Source organism: Silurus meridionalis, chromosome 9 (genome assembly GCF_014805685.1).
Source record: "Silurus meridionalis isolate SWU-2019-XX chromosome 9, ASM1480568v1, whole genome shotgun sequence".
Lineage (NCBI taxonomy): Eukaryota > Metazoa > Chordata > Actinopteri > Siluriformes > Siluridae > Silurus > Silurus meridionalis.
In genome coordinates, this window is record NC_060892.1 from 2,203,990 (window position 1) to 2,219,364 (window position 15,375).

The 15,375-nt window shown below is 40.4% G+C and overlaps 1 protein-coding gene across 1 annotated transcript in view; it reads left to right on the forward strand.

Moving 5' to 3' along the window:
* LOC124391240 (kinesin light chain 1-like) overlaps positions 1-15,375 on the forward strand; it is a 31,572-nt gene that overhangs the window by 4,390 nt on the left and 11,807 nt on the right. The window contains exons 2-11 of the mRNA XM_046857699.1: positions 3,282-3,525; positions 3,611-3,841; positions 5,496-5,574; positions 6,117-6,345; positions 7,114-7,201; positions 8,027-8,128; positions 9,094-9,267; positions 9,936-10,035; positions 14,577-14,617; positions 14,716-14,771. Coding sequence (XP_046713655.1) covers positions 3,289-3,525; positions 3,611-3,841; positions 5,496-5,574; positions 6,117-6,345; positions 7,114-7,201; positions 8,027-8,128; positions 9,094-9,267; positions 9,936-10,035; positions 14,577-14,617; positions 14,716-14,771 — 1,337 coding nt within the window. The 5' untranslated portion in view covers positions 3,282-3,288. The remainder of the gene's footprint in view (positions 1-3,281; positions 3,526-3,610; positions 3,842-5,495; positions 5,575-6,116; positions 6,346-7,113; positions 7,202-8,026; positions 8,129-9,093; positions 9,268-9,935; positions 10,036-14,576; positions 14,618-14,715; positions 14,772-15,375) is intronic.

A 15,375-nucleotide genomic window follows, 5' to 3' on the forward strand; every position in this document is an offset into this window, starting at 1 on the left:
ATTCATGTCCCTCCTCTGCACATGTCCAAACCATCTCAATCTCGCTTCCCTCACCTTGTCACCAAAACATCCTACATGGGCTGTCCCTCTAATAAACTCATTTCTAATCTTGTCCATCCTCGTCACTCCCAACGAAAACCTTAACATCTTCAGTTCTGCTACCTCCAGCTCCACCTCCTGTCTTTTACTCAATGCCACTGTCTCTAATCCATACAACATCGCAGGTTTCACCACAGTCCTATAAACTTTCCCTTTCATTCTTGCAGATACTCTTCTATCACAAATCACTCCTGTCACTCTTCTCCACCCACTCCACCCTGCCTGCACTCTTTTCTTTACTTCTCTAACACACTCTCCATTACTTTTGCACTGTTGACCCCAGGTACCTGAACTCCTCCACCTTCTTCATCTCTTCTCCCTGCAACCGCACCATTCCACTGCCCCCCCTCTCATTCACACACATGTACTCTGTCTTACTCCTACTGACTTTCATTCCCCTTCTCTCCAGCGCATATCTCCACCTCTCCAGGCTCTTCTCCACCTGCTCTACTCTCACCACAAATCACAATATCATCCGCAAACATCATAGTCCAGGGAGACTCCTGTCTGACCTCGTCCATCAACCTGTCCATCACCACTGCAAACAGGAAAGGGCTCAGAGCCAATCCTTGATGTAATCCAGCCTTCACCCTGAACCAGTCTGTCGTACCTACTGCACACTTCACTGCCGTCACACTGTCCTCATGCATGTCCTGCACCACCCTCACATACTTCTCTGACACACCTGACTTCCTCATACAATACCACAACTCCTCTCTTGGCACTCTGTCGTACGCCTTCTCTAAATCCACAAATACACAATGCAATTCCTTCTGTCCTTCTCTATACTTCTCCATCAACATCCTCAAAGCAAATAAGGCATCTGTGGTGCTCTTCCTCGGCATGAAACCATACTGTTGCTCACAGATGGTCACCTCTTCTCTCAGCCTGGCTTCCACTACTCTTTCCATAACTTCATGGTGTGACTGATCAACTTAATTCCCCTGTAGTTACTGCAGGTCTGCACATCTCCCTTATGCTTAAAGATCGGTACCAGCACACTTCTTCTCCATTCCTCAGGCATTTTCTCATCTTCTAAAATCCTGTTAAACAATCTGGTTAAAAACTCCACTGCCATCTCTCCTAAACATCTCCACGCTTCTACCGGTATGTCATCTGGTCCAACCGACTTTCCACTCTTCATCCTCTTAATCGCTGCTCTCACTTCCTCCTTACTAATCCTATCTACATCCTGCTTCACCAACTCCACATCATCCAACCTTCTCTCTCTCTGATTTTCCTCATTCATCAGCTGCTCAAAATACTCCCTCCACCTTCTCAACACACTCTCCTCACTAGTCAACACATTTCCATTTCCATCCTTTATTGCTCTAACTTGCAGCACATCCTTTCCAGCTCGGTCCCTCTGCCTGGCCAATCGGTATAAAGTCTGACTAAAATAAAATAGTGTTTAAAAATGACTTTGTGTTTAAGTCAGTTTTGTGTTTGTAGACCATAACGCATAAAAGGGCATTAATGGGAACATTAAAGAAGGTTCTTTAAAAAAGTAACTAAAAAGTTACTTTTAACAGTAACGCATTACTTTTTGGTGTAAGTAATCAACAAAGTAATTGAGTTACTTTTTGATTCAAGTAACCAGTAACTGTTTACTAGTTACTAATTTTTAGTAACTAGCAAAACACTGGTCAGAGCTATAAAGCAGCAGATCTTCCACATCTTCCAACCCATATAAAGCAGATCTTTATGGAGCTGGCATTAAGAACAGGGGCATTGTCATGCTGGATCGGGTTTCCTTCTCCTCCTTGGGAGCCATCATTTCTCAGGAACTCAACATCAGCTCTCTGATTAAAAAAAGCACACCAGAGGTTGTACTTTCTGCAACTGCTAAACACAAAGGCAGATTGCAGAGTTTCATCCACTTTGCTGAGAAGGTGATTGGTAGTAATCTTCAATTTATTTCAATTGTCTCAAAGCAGCTTTACACAGATACTGTAATGTGGTGATAAAGAATGAATATGTTCTTTATAAGTGTACGTTTGTCTTTAATGAACAAGTCAATGGCGACTGTGGCAAGGAAAAACTTACTGCTTAGTTTAGCAGACTGTTGACATTAACTACAGTCCAAATCCACCCTTCAAAGCTCCTGTTCTTACTCCGGAATTTCATGGAACCACCCAAGATATTGATGAGAAACCGTCCCAAGCTGCACAGAGTGGCCTCCAGTCGAAGAGGACACTATCCAAAGGCAGGCCTGGACAAAGATGGGCAGGTCTTCAACTGCTACAGTAACTTTACATTTCCAGGATCCTGAAACTGGCACATAGGATCGGGGCTGAGCCCTCTCAGGTTGGACACTGACTTTTTTAAATCACTCTCTTTTGGCAGGAGCCTGCGGACCATAAGGATCAAAACTTCATGCCACAAAAACAACTTCTCCCCTTTCGCAACTGACCTCATTAACAATACCAAGGGCTTACCATCATCTCTGACCTGGTTTCATTAACATAAACATTACAGTAATGTCAAGTCACGAGTTGGACTGCCTAACTTTATATCCCCTGCACACACTGCATAGTTAATGTCTTTATCTTTATTTACTATTTTATTATTTTTTTAGTTTTTTATATTTATATCATACCTGCACAGTGGTAGGTTAGTGGTTGAGACATTGGACTCTGGATCTATGATGATCACATATGTTGAGCTATTTTATGAGTTGCTCCGTAGCTCCTGGTTCTATGATCTCAAATGACTGTAGAAGACTGTAGAAAGATCATCACTCATAATCACACACTCCAGTGCTCATGTTAGTTCTCACTCTCCAGTGTTCTGTATTGTTTAAAGACTATAATCACACTCTTGATGTCACCCAAATGAGGATTGGGTCCTCTTTTGTGTCTGGTTCCTCTCAAGGTTTCTTCTAAGGGAGTTAACACAGTCGCCCCCAGGCTTTATCATCAGGGGTAAATACACATCACTCAATTTAACTCTTAAATTCTGAAAAGCTGCTTTGAGACATTGTCCATTGTGAAAAGCGCAATAGAAATAAACTTGACTTGGATTGGCAGGTCAGGAGTTCAAATCACAGCACCACCAAGCTGCTCATTTGTAAGTTGCTCTAGATAAGGGCGTCTGACAAATGCTATAAATGTAAATGTATACTTAACAATAAAGATGATACTGATTCTAATCTTTCACCATTTATCTGTAACCTGTCCCAGTGAGAACATGTCCACCATGCACGAGAAGCTGGAGAGAATGACTCAGGAGGAGATCCTGGTAAGAACAGTGGTGGTGATCCAAGGCCTGGAGGCTCTGAAGAGCGACCATGACTTCATGCTGCACAATCTGACGGAAACCATCAAGTGCTTGAACGAGGGCGAAATGGCCGGTCTGGTGCATGAAAAATTCTCGCTACTACAGACGTCTGTAGACAAGATCAAGCTGGGCCTAGAGGAGGCAAAGGTGAGGAACGAAGTGAAGTAGTCACATCTAGTCACTTGAAAAGTCATTTCTGTGTCTGAATGGCCAGCGTGTGTTCCCCCTGCAGGTGATGACAGCTCTTGCTGCCAACCTTCGGGAGCTGGAATTAGAGAAATGTGAGCTGCAGTTGCAGGTGTGTCAGCTTGAGCAGGAGAAGATGCAGCTGAAGGAACACGTAAACTACGTGCAGGAAAAACTGCAGACGTCTGAGCAGAACTTTGCTCAGGTGGAGGAGGAGAAGAATCACCTGCAGTTCATGAATGAGCTTAAGCAGTACAATCTAGAGCCATTCCTGGAGGTAAACACACTTTCACAATCACACTGCTCTGAAAGCAGTCATATTTTACTATGTTTAGATTTTCAGGAGAACAGACAAGGCCACTTGTTTCACTAACCTTGCTAGTGGAACCAGTATCCACAATATTAAAAGTTTGTGGACACATAAGAGTAGTATCTGGTTCTTTTTGAACATCTTATTCCACATTTAGTCCTCATTTGCTCTTATACAGTAATAAGCTCCACACTACTGGGAAGATGTTTTTGTGGAGATTAATTTATTAATGAAGGTGTTAGTAAAGTCAGGTACTGATAAAGGTGACGTGAGGAAACCTGGGGTGCAGTCAGCGCTTACATTCATTCATGTTCAATAGGGTTGATTTCAGAGCTCTCTAGCAGGATATCTTTCACATCAATGCATGTAAAGCAGATCTTCATGAAGCTGGTTCTGTGCACAGGGGCAATGTCACACTGGAACAGGTTTGAGTCTCCTAGTTTAAGTGAAGGGGAAATTCCATGCTTTGTGCTAATTGTTTGGGGAAGAACCACACATGGTTAGAACAAACGAATGTCCTCAAATTTGTTGTTAGAAGCAAGAAAAATGGGCAAGCGTAAGGATTTAAGCGAGTTTGATAAATTGAGACGTCTAGACAACTGGGTCAGAGCGCCCCCAAACTGCAGTGCTTGTGGGAGGTTCCTGGTCTGCAGTGGCCAGTATCTATTAAAAGTGCTCCAAGGAAGTAACAGTGGTGAACCGGCAACAGGGTCACAAGCGGCCAAGGCTTATTGATGCATGTGAGGAGCGAAGGCTGGTCCGTGTGGTTCCGAATCCAACAGACGAGCTCCTGTAGCTCAAACTGCTGAAGAAGTTCATGCTGTTGATGCTCAATGGGTCACGACTGTTCTAGCAGCAACAAACCAACCAACACAATATTAGTCAGGTGCTCATAATGTTATACTGATCAGTGTATGTTTTTAGTGTCCTGGCTCATCAGCTTCTGCACATTTTTACACTGCCAATGCCTTTATATTTATTTCTTGTACATATATATAGAGAGATATTAATGTATCTGTCTATCATTTCATTCCATCTATAAAATATTCAAATTTATATCTCTATAAAAAAGGATATATAAGTGGAGAACCTTTGCCAAAGGTACAGGTTGTTTGGAGAAAACCAGAAGTAGCAGTTGATGAAAGGAACTCTTTGGCAGCTGTTCAGAATGAGGGGTGACATTTAATTACTGCAGCTCGCATTTCTGTTTCACCAATTTAATTAAAAATAAAAACAAATAAATATGAAAGATGCGAAATAAAAACATTCAACACATTTATTAACGATGTCCTTTCTTTACTCTGATATAAGAAAAATAATCTATTTTTAATCACTAAACATTTGTTTTACTGATGCGCCAAGTCTCAAATCAAGCATCAAAAACCGACATATCCGGCAATTAATACTGTCCGTGTGGAAACATAGCAAAAGTTCCGGCTTGGTGCCCTGATGATTTACGTACAGTGGAACTTTGGATTGAGAATAACGTGATTTATGAATGATTTGCAGGACGAGCGCTTGCATTTGTTCTGAGTTTTTGGATATTATGAATAGAAAAGCGCATGTATGGTGGGTAGTGTTGATGCTGATCATTTATTCTGAGGGTTTTTTTTTTTGGCAGAACGGAGAAGATGAGGAGATCTTACAAAACAACCTGGATGAGTTGTTCCCCAATGAGGAAGAGACGAATCAAGAAGCCAGTAAGAATTTTCTTATCATCTTGCCTCATGCTATAAATGAACATTATTTTAATAAACACTTTTAACGAATGTTTGTGGAAACCTTAGTATAAGATTGGTATATGCTTTTTGAACATATCATTCCACTCTTCTGGGAAGATGTTCCACTAGATTTTGTAGAGCATTGTAGAGATTCATTCCGTCACAAGGGTGTTAGTAAAATCAGGTACTGATGTAGGTGAGAAAGTGAGGAGGCCTGGGGTTTAGTCAGCATTCACATTCATGTTCAGTAGGGTTGGAGCTATATAGAAGAAGATCTTCAACTCCAACACATGTAAAGCATATCTTCATGGAGCTGGTTTTGGGCACAGGGGCACTGTCATGCTGGAATATGTTTGGGTCTCCTTATGAGGGGGAAATTTCAGGTTAGTGCATCCAATGACATCCATGTGCTTCCAACCTCCAATATGTCTGGAGAAGTCGGGTGTCCCAATACTTTTCGCCATAAGAAAAAAGTGTTCCTCTGAAGAAGAAATTGTCTCATTGGCGTTGTGAATTTACAGCACCGGAGCAAGAAGGCAGCATGGCAATTGCAGCAGCCCAGCAGGAGGACGATAGGGTCCCTGGACACCTCAAGACCCTCCATAACCTGGTGATCCGATACGCCCAAAAAGGCCACTACGAGGTGGCAGTGCCACTGTGTAAACAGACTTTGGCTAGTCTGGAGAGGACTCTGGGGCATGATCACCCTGATGTAGCTACCATGCTCAACGTCCTCGCTCTGGTATACAGGCCAGTATTCATTTCAAAAGTCCTCAGATATTGATATACGCTTGAATGCATGTATTTATATATTGGATATCATGAACGCCGAACTTTGTTCATTATATAACCGAAGCTACTACGGAGAATTTATAACAATTCAGTTACATCGTTTCAAGCAACGAATGTCCCCACAAGGACAGGAATACATATTACACAGTAATATACGATTATACAAGGTTACTGAGGTTAAAGACGTGTGTTAGCAAAAAGCTAAAAACATCTGATTTGTGAGGTTTTAGTTCCTAAATTATTTTCTCCAACACCAGAATAAAACAGAAAAAAAGCAAAGTAGAAAAAGCAATCTTATGGAAAAAGATATCTTTAATTAATCAATAAAAGGACAGAATCATGTCACAAAGTCGAAAAACGTTTAAGAAGTAAAATGAAAGTACATAATTTTAGGTAAAATAAAACAATCATCACCTGATTGTGATGTGATGCAGCTTTCAGTCTCAGTGAGGGACAATATTTTTAGCTGGTTTTCATCATTTTTTTGGAATTAATTTAAGCTCCTTTTGGCTTGAAAATAAAAAAAAAGGCTAAAAAGTCTATAATATTTGGGAGTGTTAAGCCTTAATGACGTCTTCAACAGAGGTGCAAAATGTAATTGGTAACACTCATAGTCAGTTATGATACAGTGGAGTAAAAAGTACATCTATTATATTATAAATTATATATATTGAGTAGAGAGTAAAAGTTGCTTATCGTTAAATATAATGTCTCTGTGTATTACAGGAATCAGGGTAAGCACGAGGAAGCGTCCCGCCTCCTGTATGATGTTGTTGCTATCAGAATGAAAACTCTGGGTGAGGAACATCCAATGGTGAGTTCCAGCAAACACACACACAGAAAGAGTGAGAGAGAGAAAGAACCAGACAGCAGTGGTGGATGAAGTACACAAATCATCTAGTTGAGTTAAAGTTAAGATCACTTGAGTAAAAGTACAAACGTTTTCAAATGTACTCAAGTATCCAAAGTACTATGATTTATTATAACTATAATGTTCCTGTTATCATTTTTATCACAAGATTCTTTACTTTATCACCTCAGTTTATGTGTAAAGACTCGAATGTGACTCTCAGCACACTGATCTATTAATAGAATGATATTAATGACTCAAACACTGATTGATTTCTATTATAATGATCATGAACCCAAAACCTTTTCAACTACTTCAAACTACTATAAATTCAATTCAAATTCAACTAAATCCACATTCAAATCTGGAGTTTCTTCATCATTATTCCTCTCTAAATGTTCTGCTTGATGTTAAACTTATGCTGAACTGTATGTTGGTGATCAGTAGATACACCAAGTTTCGATCAGAACGAGTTTAGAACAGAGCGTGCGCTCGACCCTGATTGGTGAAACCAGTGACGTTTTTATCTGCTCATTAATAAAAAGAAACGACTGATTTCACGAAATGTATTTGAGTAAAAAGTACGAGATTTGACTTTGAAATGTAGTGAGGTTAAAATAAATGATTGCTGGAATTGAAGTAGTTTAGTAAAGTACAGATGTGTGAAAAAGCTACTTAAGTTCAGTAACGAATTACATTTACTTTCTCACTGTCCAACGCTGATAGATATAATAGGAAAATGGCAATTTTAATAGTCTCACTGAAGGAACTGCACTATTTTCCCTGCAGGTGGCCGGTACACTGAATAATCTCTCAGTGCAGTATGGGAAGATGGGGAGGTTCATAGAGGCTGAGCCGATTTGTAAAAGAGCTCTGGAGCTGAAGGAGAAGGTATCCTACATTATTTCTTTAAAGGAAATCCACCTCCTGACTGATATTTTTATCATTCTTTATAATATAGAGTCTCTAGAAAAGATGAGGAAAAGAATTCAAACCTGTGGTCCAAGCTGAGATGCATTTCTCAATTCTGATTGGTCAGAAGGTGTATATTAATTTAATGGACATATACATGAAGGTTTTTAATATTGAGGGAAAACAAAATCAAAAAGTGTTTGCCCCCCTGTTAAAACTGTGTTTTATCACACCTGAGTTGAATTTCTCTCACCACACCCAGGCCTGATTACTGCCACACCTGTTCACAATCAAGAAATCTCTTCAATAGGACCTGCCTGACAAAGTGAAGTAGACCAAAAGATCCTCAAAAGCTAGACATCATGCTGAGATCCAAAGAAATTCAAAAACAAATGAGAAAGAATGCCCTTGTGCACAAAGTGAGCTCCTTGAAGATTTGGTTTCCATGCTTTGTAGAGGAAGCTCGAGGGGTCTGCTATAGAGCTCTGATCTCATCCCTAATGAACACCTTTGGGATGAATTGGAACGCTGACTGCACTACCAGGCCACCCCAGGAAATTTCATGCTACAGCATCCAAAAACATTCTATACAAAACAGTTTGGGGAAGAACCACACACTCTCCAAACCATGTAAAGCAGATCTTTATGGGTTTCCAAATTATACCACATCCAAATTATATTACATCCAAAGACGTCCTACAATTGTGTGCCTCCAGATTTGTAGTTACAGTTTGGAAAAGAACCAAATATGGCAGGGAAGTGTATTTTGTCCATATAGTGTATGAAACTATTCTTCTTTCAACCAAATTCTTATTCCAATTAAACAATTCTTTTGGCTGTGACATAAAATACTCTCGTTTGTAAGCCAACTTTGGCTGCATTTTCAGCTTCTCTAAACATTTTGGCCATTCTTTTTGGTAAAATGTCTCTCCGTTGGTTGCCAGGTCCTGGGAATCGACCATCCAGAGGTGGCAAAGCAGTTGAATAACCTGGGTCTGATTTGTGAGAAGCAAGTAAAGTATGAAGAGGTGGAGTCTTACCTCTGCAGAGCCATAGACATATATGAGAAGAACCTTTGTCAGGATGATCCCCAATTTGACAAAACAAAGAACAACCTGGTGAGTAGTCGCACTGGAGTCCAATAATAACGGGAATTTTATTTTCAGCTTTCAGCAGTTTTCAGCAATTTTGTTTTCTTCTATCATTCCTTCCTCTTCTGTTAGTTAAAAAAAAATCAGGTAGAACAAACCAGAGGCATTAAACATGATCCACACTCCCTCCTGTTACTCAAAGAAAGAAAGAACTCAGCTGCTCGTATAACTACTAGAACCTCCTCTATCAAGTAGATCTCCCCTGTTCTTTATCATCTACACTGGCTTCCTGTCAAATTGCCAATGAAGTACAAGATTCTGCTTCTCACTTTCAAAGCACTTCATAATCTTGCACCCTCATTCATCTCTGATTGCTTCATACCTACACCCCAAAGTTATTATTATTATTATTATTATTATTATTATTATTATTATTATTATTATTATTAACATGGCAGAGGTAGAGCTGCATCTTCCTGGAGACAGAACGAGAAAAGACCGTCTGAAAAGAACGGTTTTATTTCATCCTTTTTTTTTTTCTTTTTTTTTTTTTTTGCACACTACAAAGTCCTGTGTGTGAAAGGGGCCATGCTTTAGAAGTCAGAAGGAGATGTGCATTCCTATCTACCGCTATAGAGCGCTGAACTCAACCTCTCTGTAATACCATTTATGATCTTGTTTCACATTTCTTCCAGGCCTCATGCTATCTGAAGCAGGGTAAATACAAGGAAGCTGAGATCCTGTACAAAGAGATTCTTACACGAGCTCACAAGAAAGAATTCGGGACAGTAGACGGTGAGTGTTTCGCTCACAGACGCTGCCCACAACACGAGGAGCCGCCATGAGAGACAACAGATTTACAGTATTATAGCAATCCTCAAAGCTGATGGAGAGTTATTTAAAATGCAAACCTGTTAGAGAAGTCATAGCTGCTTAATGATCTTCTGACTAAACAAAGCCTTCGTGAAACTTAATGTGTATGCAAAATAGACACACTATACGGGCAAAAGTATTGGGACACCTGACTCTCCCAGCCATATTTGGTTGGAGGCACACAATTAGATCTGATCTTTAAATGCTGTAGCAAAGATGTACATTTCCGCTTCACTTGAACTAGGAGACCCAAACCTGTTCCAACATCACAATGCTCCTGTGCACAAATCCAGCTCTATGAAGATCTGCTCGAAATGGTTTGAAGTGAAAGATCTCCTGCTATTGGGCTATACATTCTATTGAACACCTTTGGGATGTGTGTGAACCCTGACTGCAACCCAGGTCTCCTCACCTTCTCACCTACATCAGTACTTGACTTTACTAACACCCTTGTGGCTAAATGAATCTTCACAAAATCTAGTGAAACATTTTCCCAGAAGAGTGGAGGTTATTATAGGAGCAAATGGAGACTAAATGTTGAATGGGACGTTTAAAAAGCACATACCATACTTACGCTCAGGTGTCCACAAACTTTTGTCCATATACAGTATGACTCCATACATGTCCATATATGCTCAGGTGTCTGAGTGTATATATGATTTTAGAACTTCTAGGACTAGTAGTATGGTGGTCTGTCTATCTGTCTGTCTGTCTGTCTGTCCGTCTGTCCGTCTGTCTGTCTGTCTGTCTGTCTGTCTGTCTGTCTGTCTGTCTGTCCGCTGTCTGTCTGTCTGTCTGTCTGTCTGTCCGCTGTCTGTCTATCTGTCTGTCTGTCTGTCTGTCTGTCTGTCTGTCTGTCCCTCCTGGTCAGAAGTCTGTGTGAGGTTACTGAATTTGTCAGTGTATTTGATCACTGAAAAGAAAAGAAAGAAACAGTATAAAGAAAATTCATGGTATTTTGGCTGTTAGACTCTGTAATTGTGTAAAAAGTTACGCATCACTTTCCAGCTCATCCAAACAGAAATGTAAAAAAAAAAAACAATCTGAATAAAAGAGTTATGATGTGGCATGAATGTGTACGTAAGTATTTGTGTCATGTGCATTGTTACTTTTAATTTCTTTTCTTTTCTTTTTTTTTTTTTGTTAAATCAAATGTAACTATTGCTTCAGTTTTTCCTCTTTGTGTTCCCACAACACAATCTGTCTGATCAAAAATATCTATAAAATGCTATAAATTGAAATGATTTATATTGATCCTGTTGATTGCTTTGATTGATGTCTCAATAAATCATCATGTGATCGAGTTTCTCCTTCTGATCTGTTTCTTTGCCTTTGTTTTAATACGGTTGTATTTAAGGCTTTCAGAAATAGTGTGTAATACGTTTTTGTAACTTATCATATAATGTTAAAATAAAATAACAATCGTGCGATTAATATATCAGTATTTATACATTATATCAATAATATATCAGAACAGTATAGCCATTAAATATTTTAATCAGTTGACAGCAATAATATATACATTATTATTACTACCATTCACTCACCTCTACCTGTAACATACCCCTCTCTCTCTCTCTCTCTCTCTCTCACTCTCTCTCTACCTCTACCTGTAATAATACTCTCTCTCTCTCTCTCTCTCTCACTCTCTCTCTCTCCTCTACCTGTAATAATATACTCTCTCTCTCTCTCTCTCTCTCTCTCTCTCTCTCTCACCTCTCTCTCTCTCTCCTCTACCTGTAATAATATACCTCTCTCTCTCTCTCTCACCTCTCTCTCTACCTCTACCTGTAATAATCTCTCTCTCTCTCTCTCTCTCTCTCTCTCTCTGCCTCTACCTCTACCTGTAACATACCCCCCTCTCTCTCTCTCTCTCACTCTCTCTCTCTACCTCACCTGTAATAATATACTCTCTCTCTCTCTCACCTCTCTCTCTCTCTCTCCTCTCTCTCTCTCTCTCTCTCTCCTCTACCTGTAATAATATACCTCTCTCTCTCTCTCTCTCTCTCTCTCTCTCTCTCTCTCTCTCTCTCTCTCTCACCTCTACCTGTAATAATATACTCTCTCTCTCTCTCTCTCTCTCTCTTGCGTTCTCTCTCACGTTCTCTCTCTCTCTCTTCTCTCTCTCTCTCTCTCTCTCTCTCTCTCTCTCTCTCTCTCTCTCTCTATATATATATATATATATATATATATATATATATATATATATATATATATACACACCTGTACCTGTAATATACTCTCTATATACTCTCTATATATATCACTAACACTCTCTGTACCTGTGGCACACTTTCACTGGCACATTCCTGCCTGCCTGCCTACCTACCTACAAACCACCCATCCACCCACCCACCCACCGACCTACCTACCTACCCACCTACCTACCTACCTACTCTACCTACCTACCTGCAACCCACCCATCAACCCACCTACCTACCTACCCACCCAACCAACCAACCAACCATCCTACCTACCTACCTACCTGCCTACCTACCTACCTACAACTGACCCACCAACCCACCTACCTACCTACAAGCCACCCACCCAACCAACCAACCTATTTACCCACCCAACTACCTACCCACCCACTTATTTACCCACCTACCTACGTACCTATTTCACCCAGCTTGCTTTTGTGAAGCCACAATCAAACTTTGTCGTGGTGAACTTCACCTTTCTACAAACCTGATTTTAAAAAGTTGGGACACTGTACAAATTGTGAATAAAAACAGAATGCAATGATTTGGAAGTTTTAAATTTCAATATTTTATACAGAATACAACATAGATGACATATCAAATGTTTAAACTGAGAAAATTTTTTATTTTAAGGGAAAAATAAGTTGATTTTAAATTTCATGGCATCAACACATCTTAAAAAAGTTGGGACAAGGCCATGTTTACCACTGTGTGGCGTCCCCTCTTTTTTTATAACAGTCTGCAAACATCTGGGGACTGAGGAGAAAAACTGCTCAAGTTCAGGAATGTTGTCTCATTCTTGTCTAATACAGGCTTCTAGTTGCTCAACTCTCTCAGGTCTTCTTTGTCGCATCTTCCTCTTTATGATGCGCCAAATTTTTTCTATGGGTGAAAGATCTGGACTGCAGGCTGCCATTTCAGTACCCGGATCCTTCTTCTACGCAGCCATGATGTTGTAATTGATGCAGTATGTGGTCTGGCATTGTCATGTTGGAAAATACAAGGTCTTCCCTGAAAAAGACAACGTCTGGATGGGAGCATATGTTGTTCTAGAACTTGGATATACCTTTCAGCATTGATGATGCCATTCCAGATGTGTAAACTGCCCATGCCACACGCACTCATGCAACCCCATACCATCAAAGATGCAGGCTTCTGAAATGAGCGCTGATAACAACTTGGGTTGTCCTTATCCTCTTTAGTCCAGACATGGCGTCCCAGTTTTCCAAAAAGAACTTCAAATTTTGATTCATCTGACCACAGAACAGTTTTCCACTTTGCCACAGTCCATTTTAAATGAACCTTGGTCCAGAGAAAACGCCTGCGCTTCTGGATCATGTTTAGACGTGGCTTCTTTTTTGACCTAAAGAGTTTTATAGGTTTTAGTTTTAGCCGGCAACGGCGAATGGCACGGTGGATTGTGTTCACCGACAATGTTTTCTGTTGTGAAAAGCGCTATAGAAATAAACTTGACTTGACTTGACTTTTCTGGAAGTATTCCTGAGCTCATGTTGTGATTTCCAAGGGCCCGAAGATCATGGCATCCAGTATGGTTTTCAGGCCTTGACCCTTACACACAGAGATTGTTCCAGATTCTCTGAATCTTTGGATGATATTATGCACTGTAGATGATGAGAACTTCAAACTCTTTGCAATTTTTCTCTGAAAAACCCCTTTCTGATGTTGCTCCACTATTTTTTGCCACAGCATTGGGGGAGTTGGTGATCCTCTGCCCATCTTCTGAGAGACACTGCCACTCTGAGAAGCTCTTTTTATATCCATCATGTTGCCAATTGACCTAATTAGTTGCAAATTGGTCCTCCAGCTGTTCCTTATATGTACATTTAACTTTTCTGGCCTCTTATTGCTACCTGTCCCAAATTTTTTGGAATGTGTAGCGCTCATGAAATCCAGAATGAGCCAATATTTGGCATGACATTTCAAAATGTCTCACTTTCAACATTTCATGTGTTATCTATATTCTTTTGTGAATAAAATATGTTTATGAGATTTGTAAGTTATTGCATTTCTTTTTTTATTCACAATTTGTACAGTGTCCCAACCTTTTTGGAATCAGGTTTCTAGTTAGAAATGTATCATTTATAGGCCTTTCAGTTTTCCGTATTCACTGCATCATTAACAGGTGAGATTCATACTAGAATATTTTATATCTAATATTTTATAACTGGGGTAGTTTGCCATCTTGGCTGCACGGCGTCATGTCCTTGCTTTGACCTTGTATCTCTGGCTCTTTCATTCTAGCTGAAAACAAACCGATCTGGATGTACGCTGAGGAGGGCAGAGTAAGTCACTCTTCTGATGTCTCATAATCTGGAGAACCTTCAGGCCTCACTGAGCCATGTCTCAAAGGGTTTTAATTTCTTTATTCTCTCACCTTCAGGGCGCAGCAGGTAATCACTCTCATCATGCTGAATACCGAGAGGGCCAGGTGACCAGGTGAGCAAACCAGGGCCTACTTACAAACAAACAGGATCGGATCTAATCATGTTCCAGAAGCTGTGTGTTTGTGCAGGTTTCATTTCAATATGATTTTTTATTTAACCCTTAATAATTCAGCTATTTAAAGCATCTTCTTCTTCTTCTTCTTCTTCTTCTTCTTTCGGCTTCTCCCTTTAGGGGTCTCCACAGCGGATTATTTGTCTTCATACCCCCCTGTCCCCTACATCTGCCTCTTTCACCCCAACTACCTGCATGTCTTCCCTCACCACATCCATAAACCTCCTCCTTGGTCTTCCTCTTTTCCTCCTTCCTGGTGGCTCCATCATCAGCATTCTCCTACTGATATACCCCATGTCCCTCCTCTGCACATGTCCAAACCATCTCAATTACACCTTCCTCACCTTGTCTCCAAAACGTCCTACATGCGCTGTCCCTCTAATAAACTCATTTCTAATCCTGTACATCGTCGTCACTCCCAACGAAAACCTCAACATCTTCAGCTCTGCTACCTCCAGCTCCACCTCCTGTCTTTTACTCAATGCCACTGTCTCAAAACCATACAACATCTCAGGTCTCACCACAGTCCTATAAACTTTCTCTT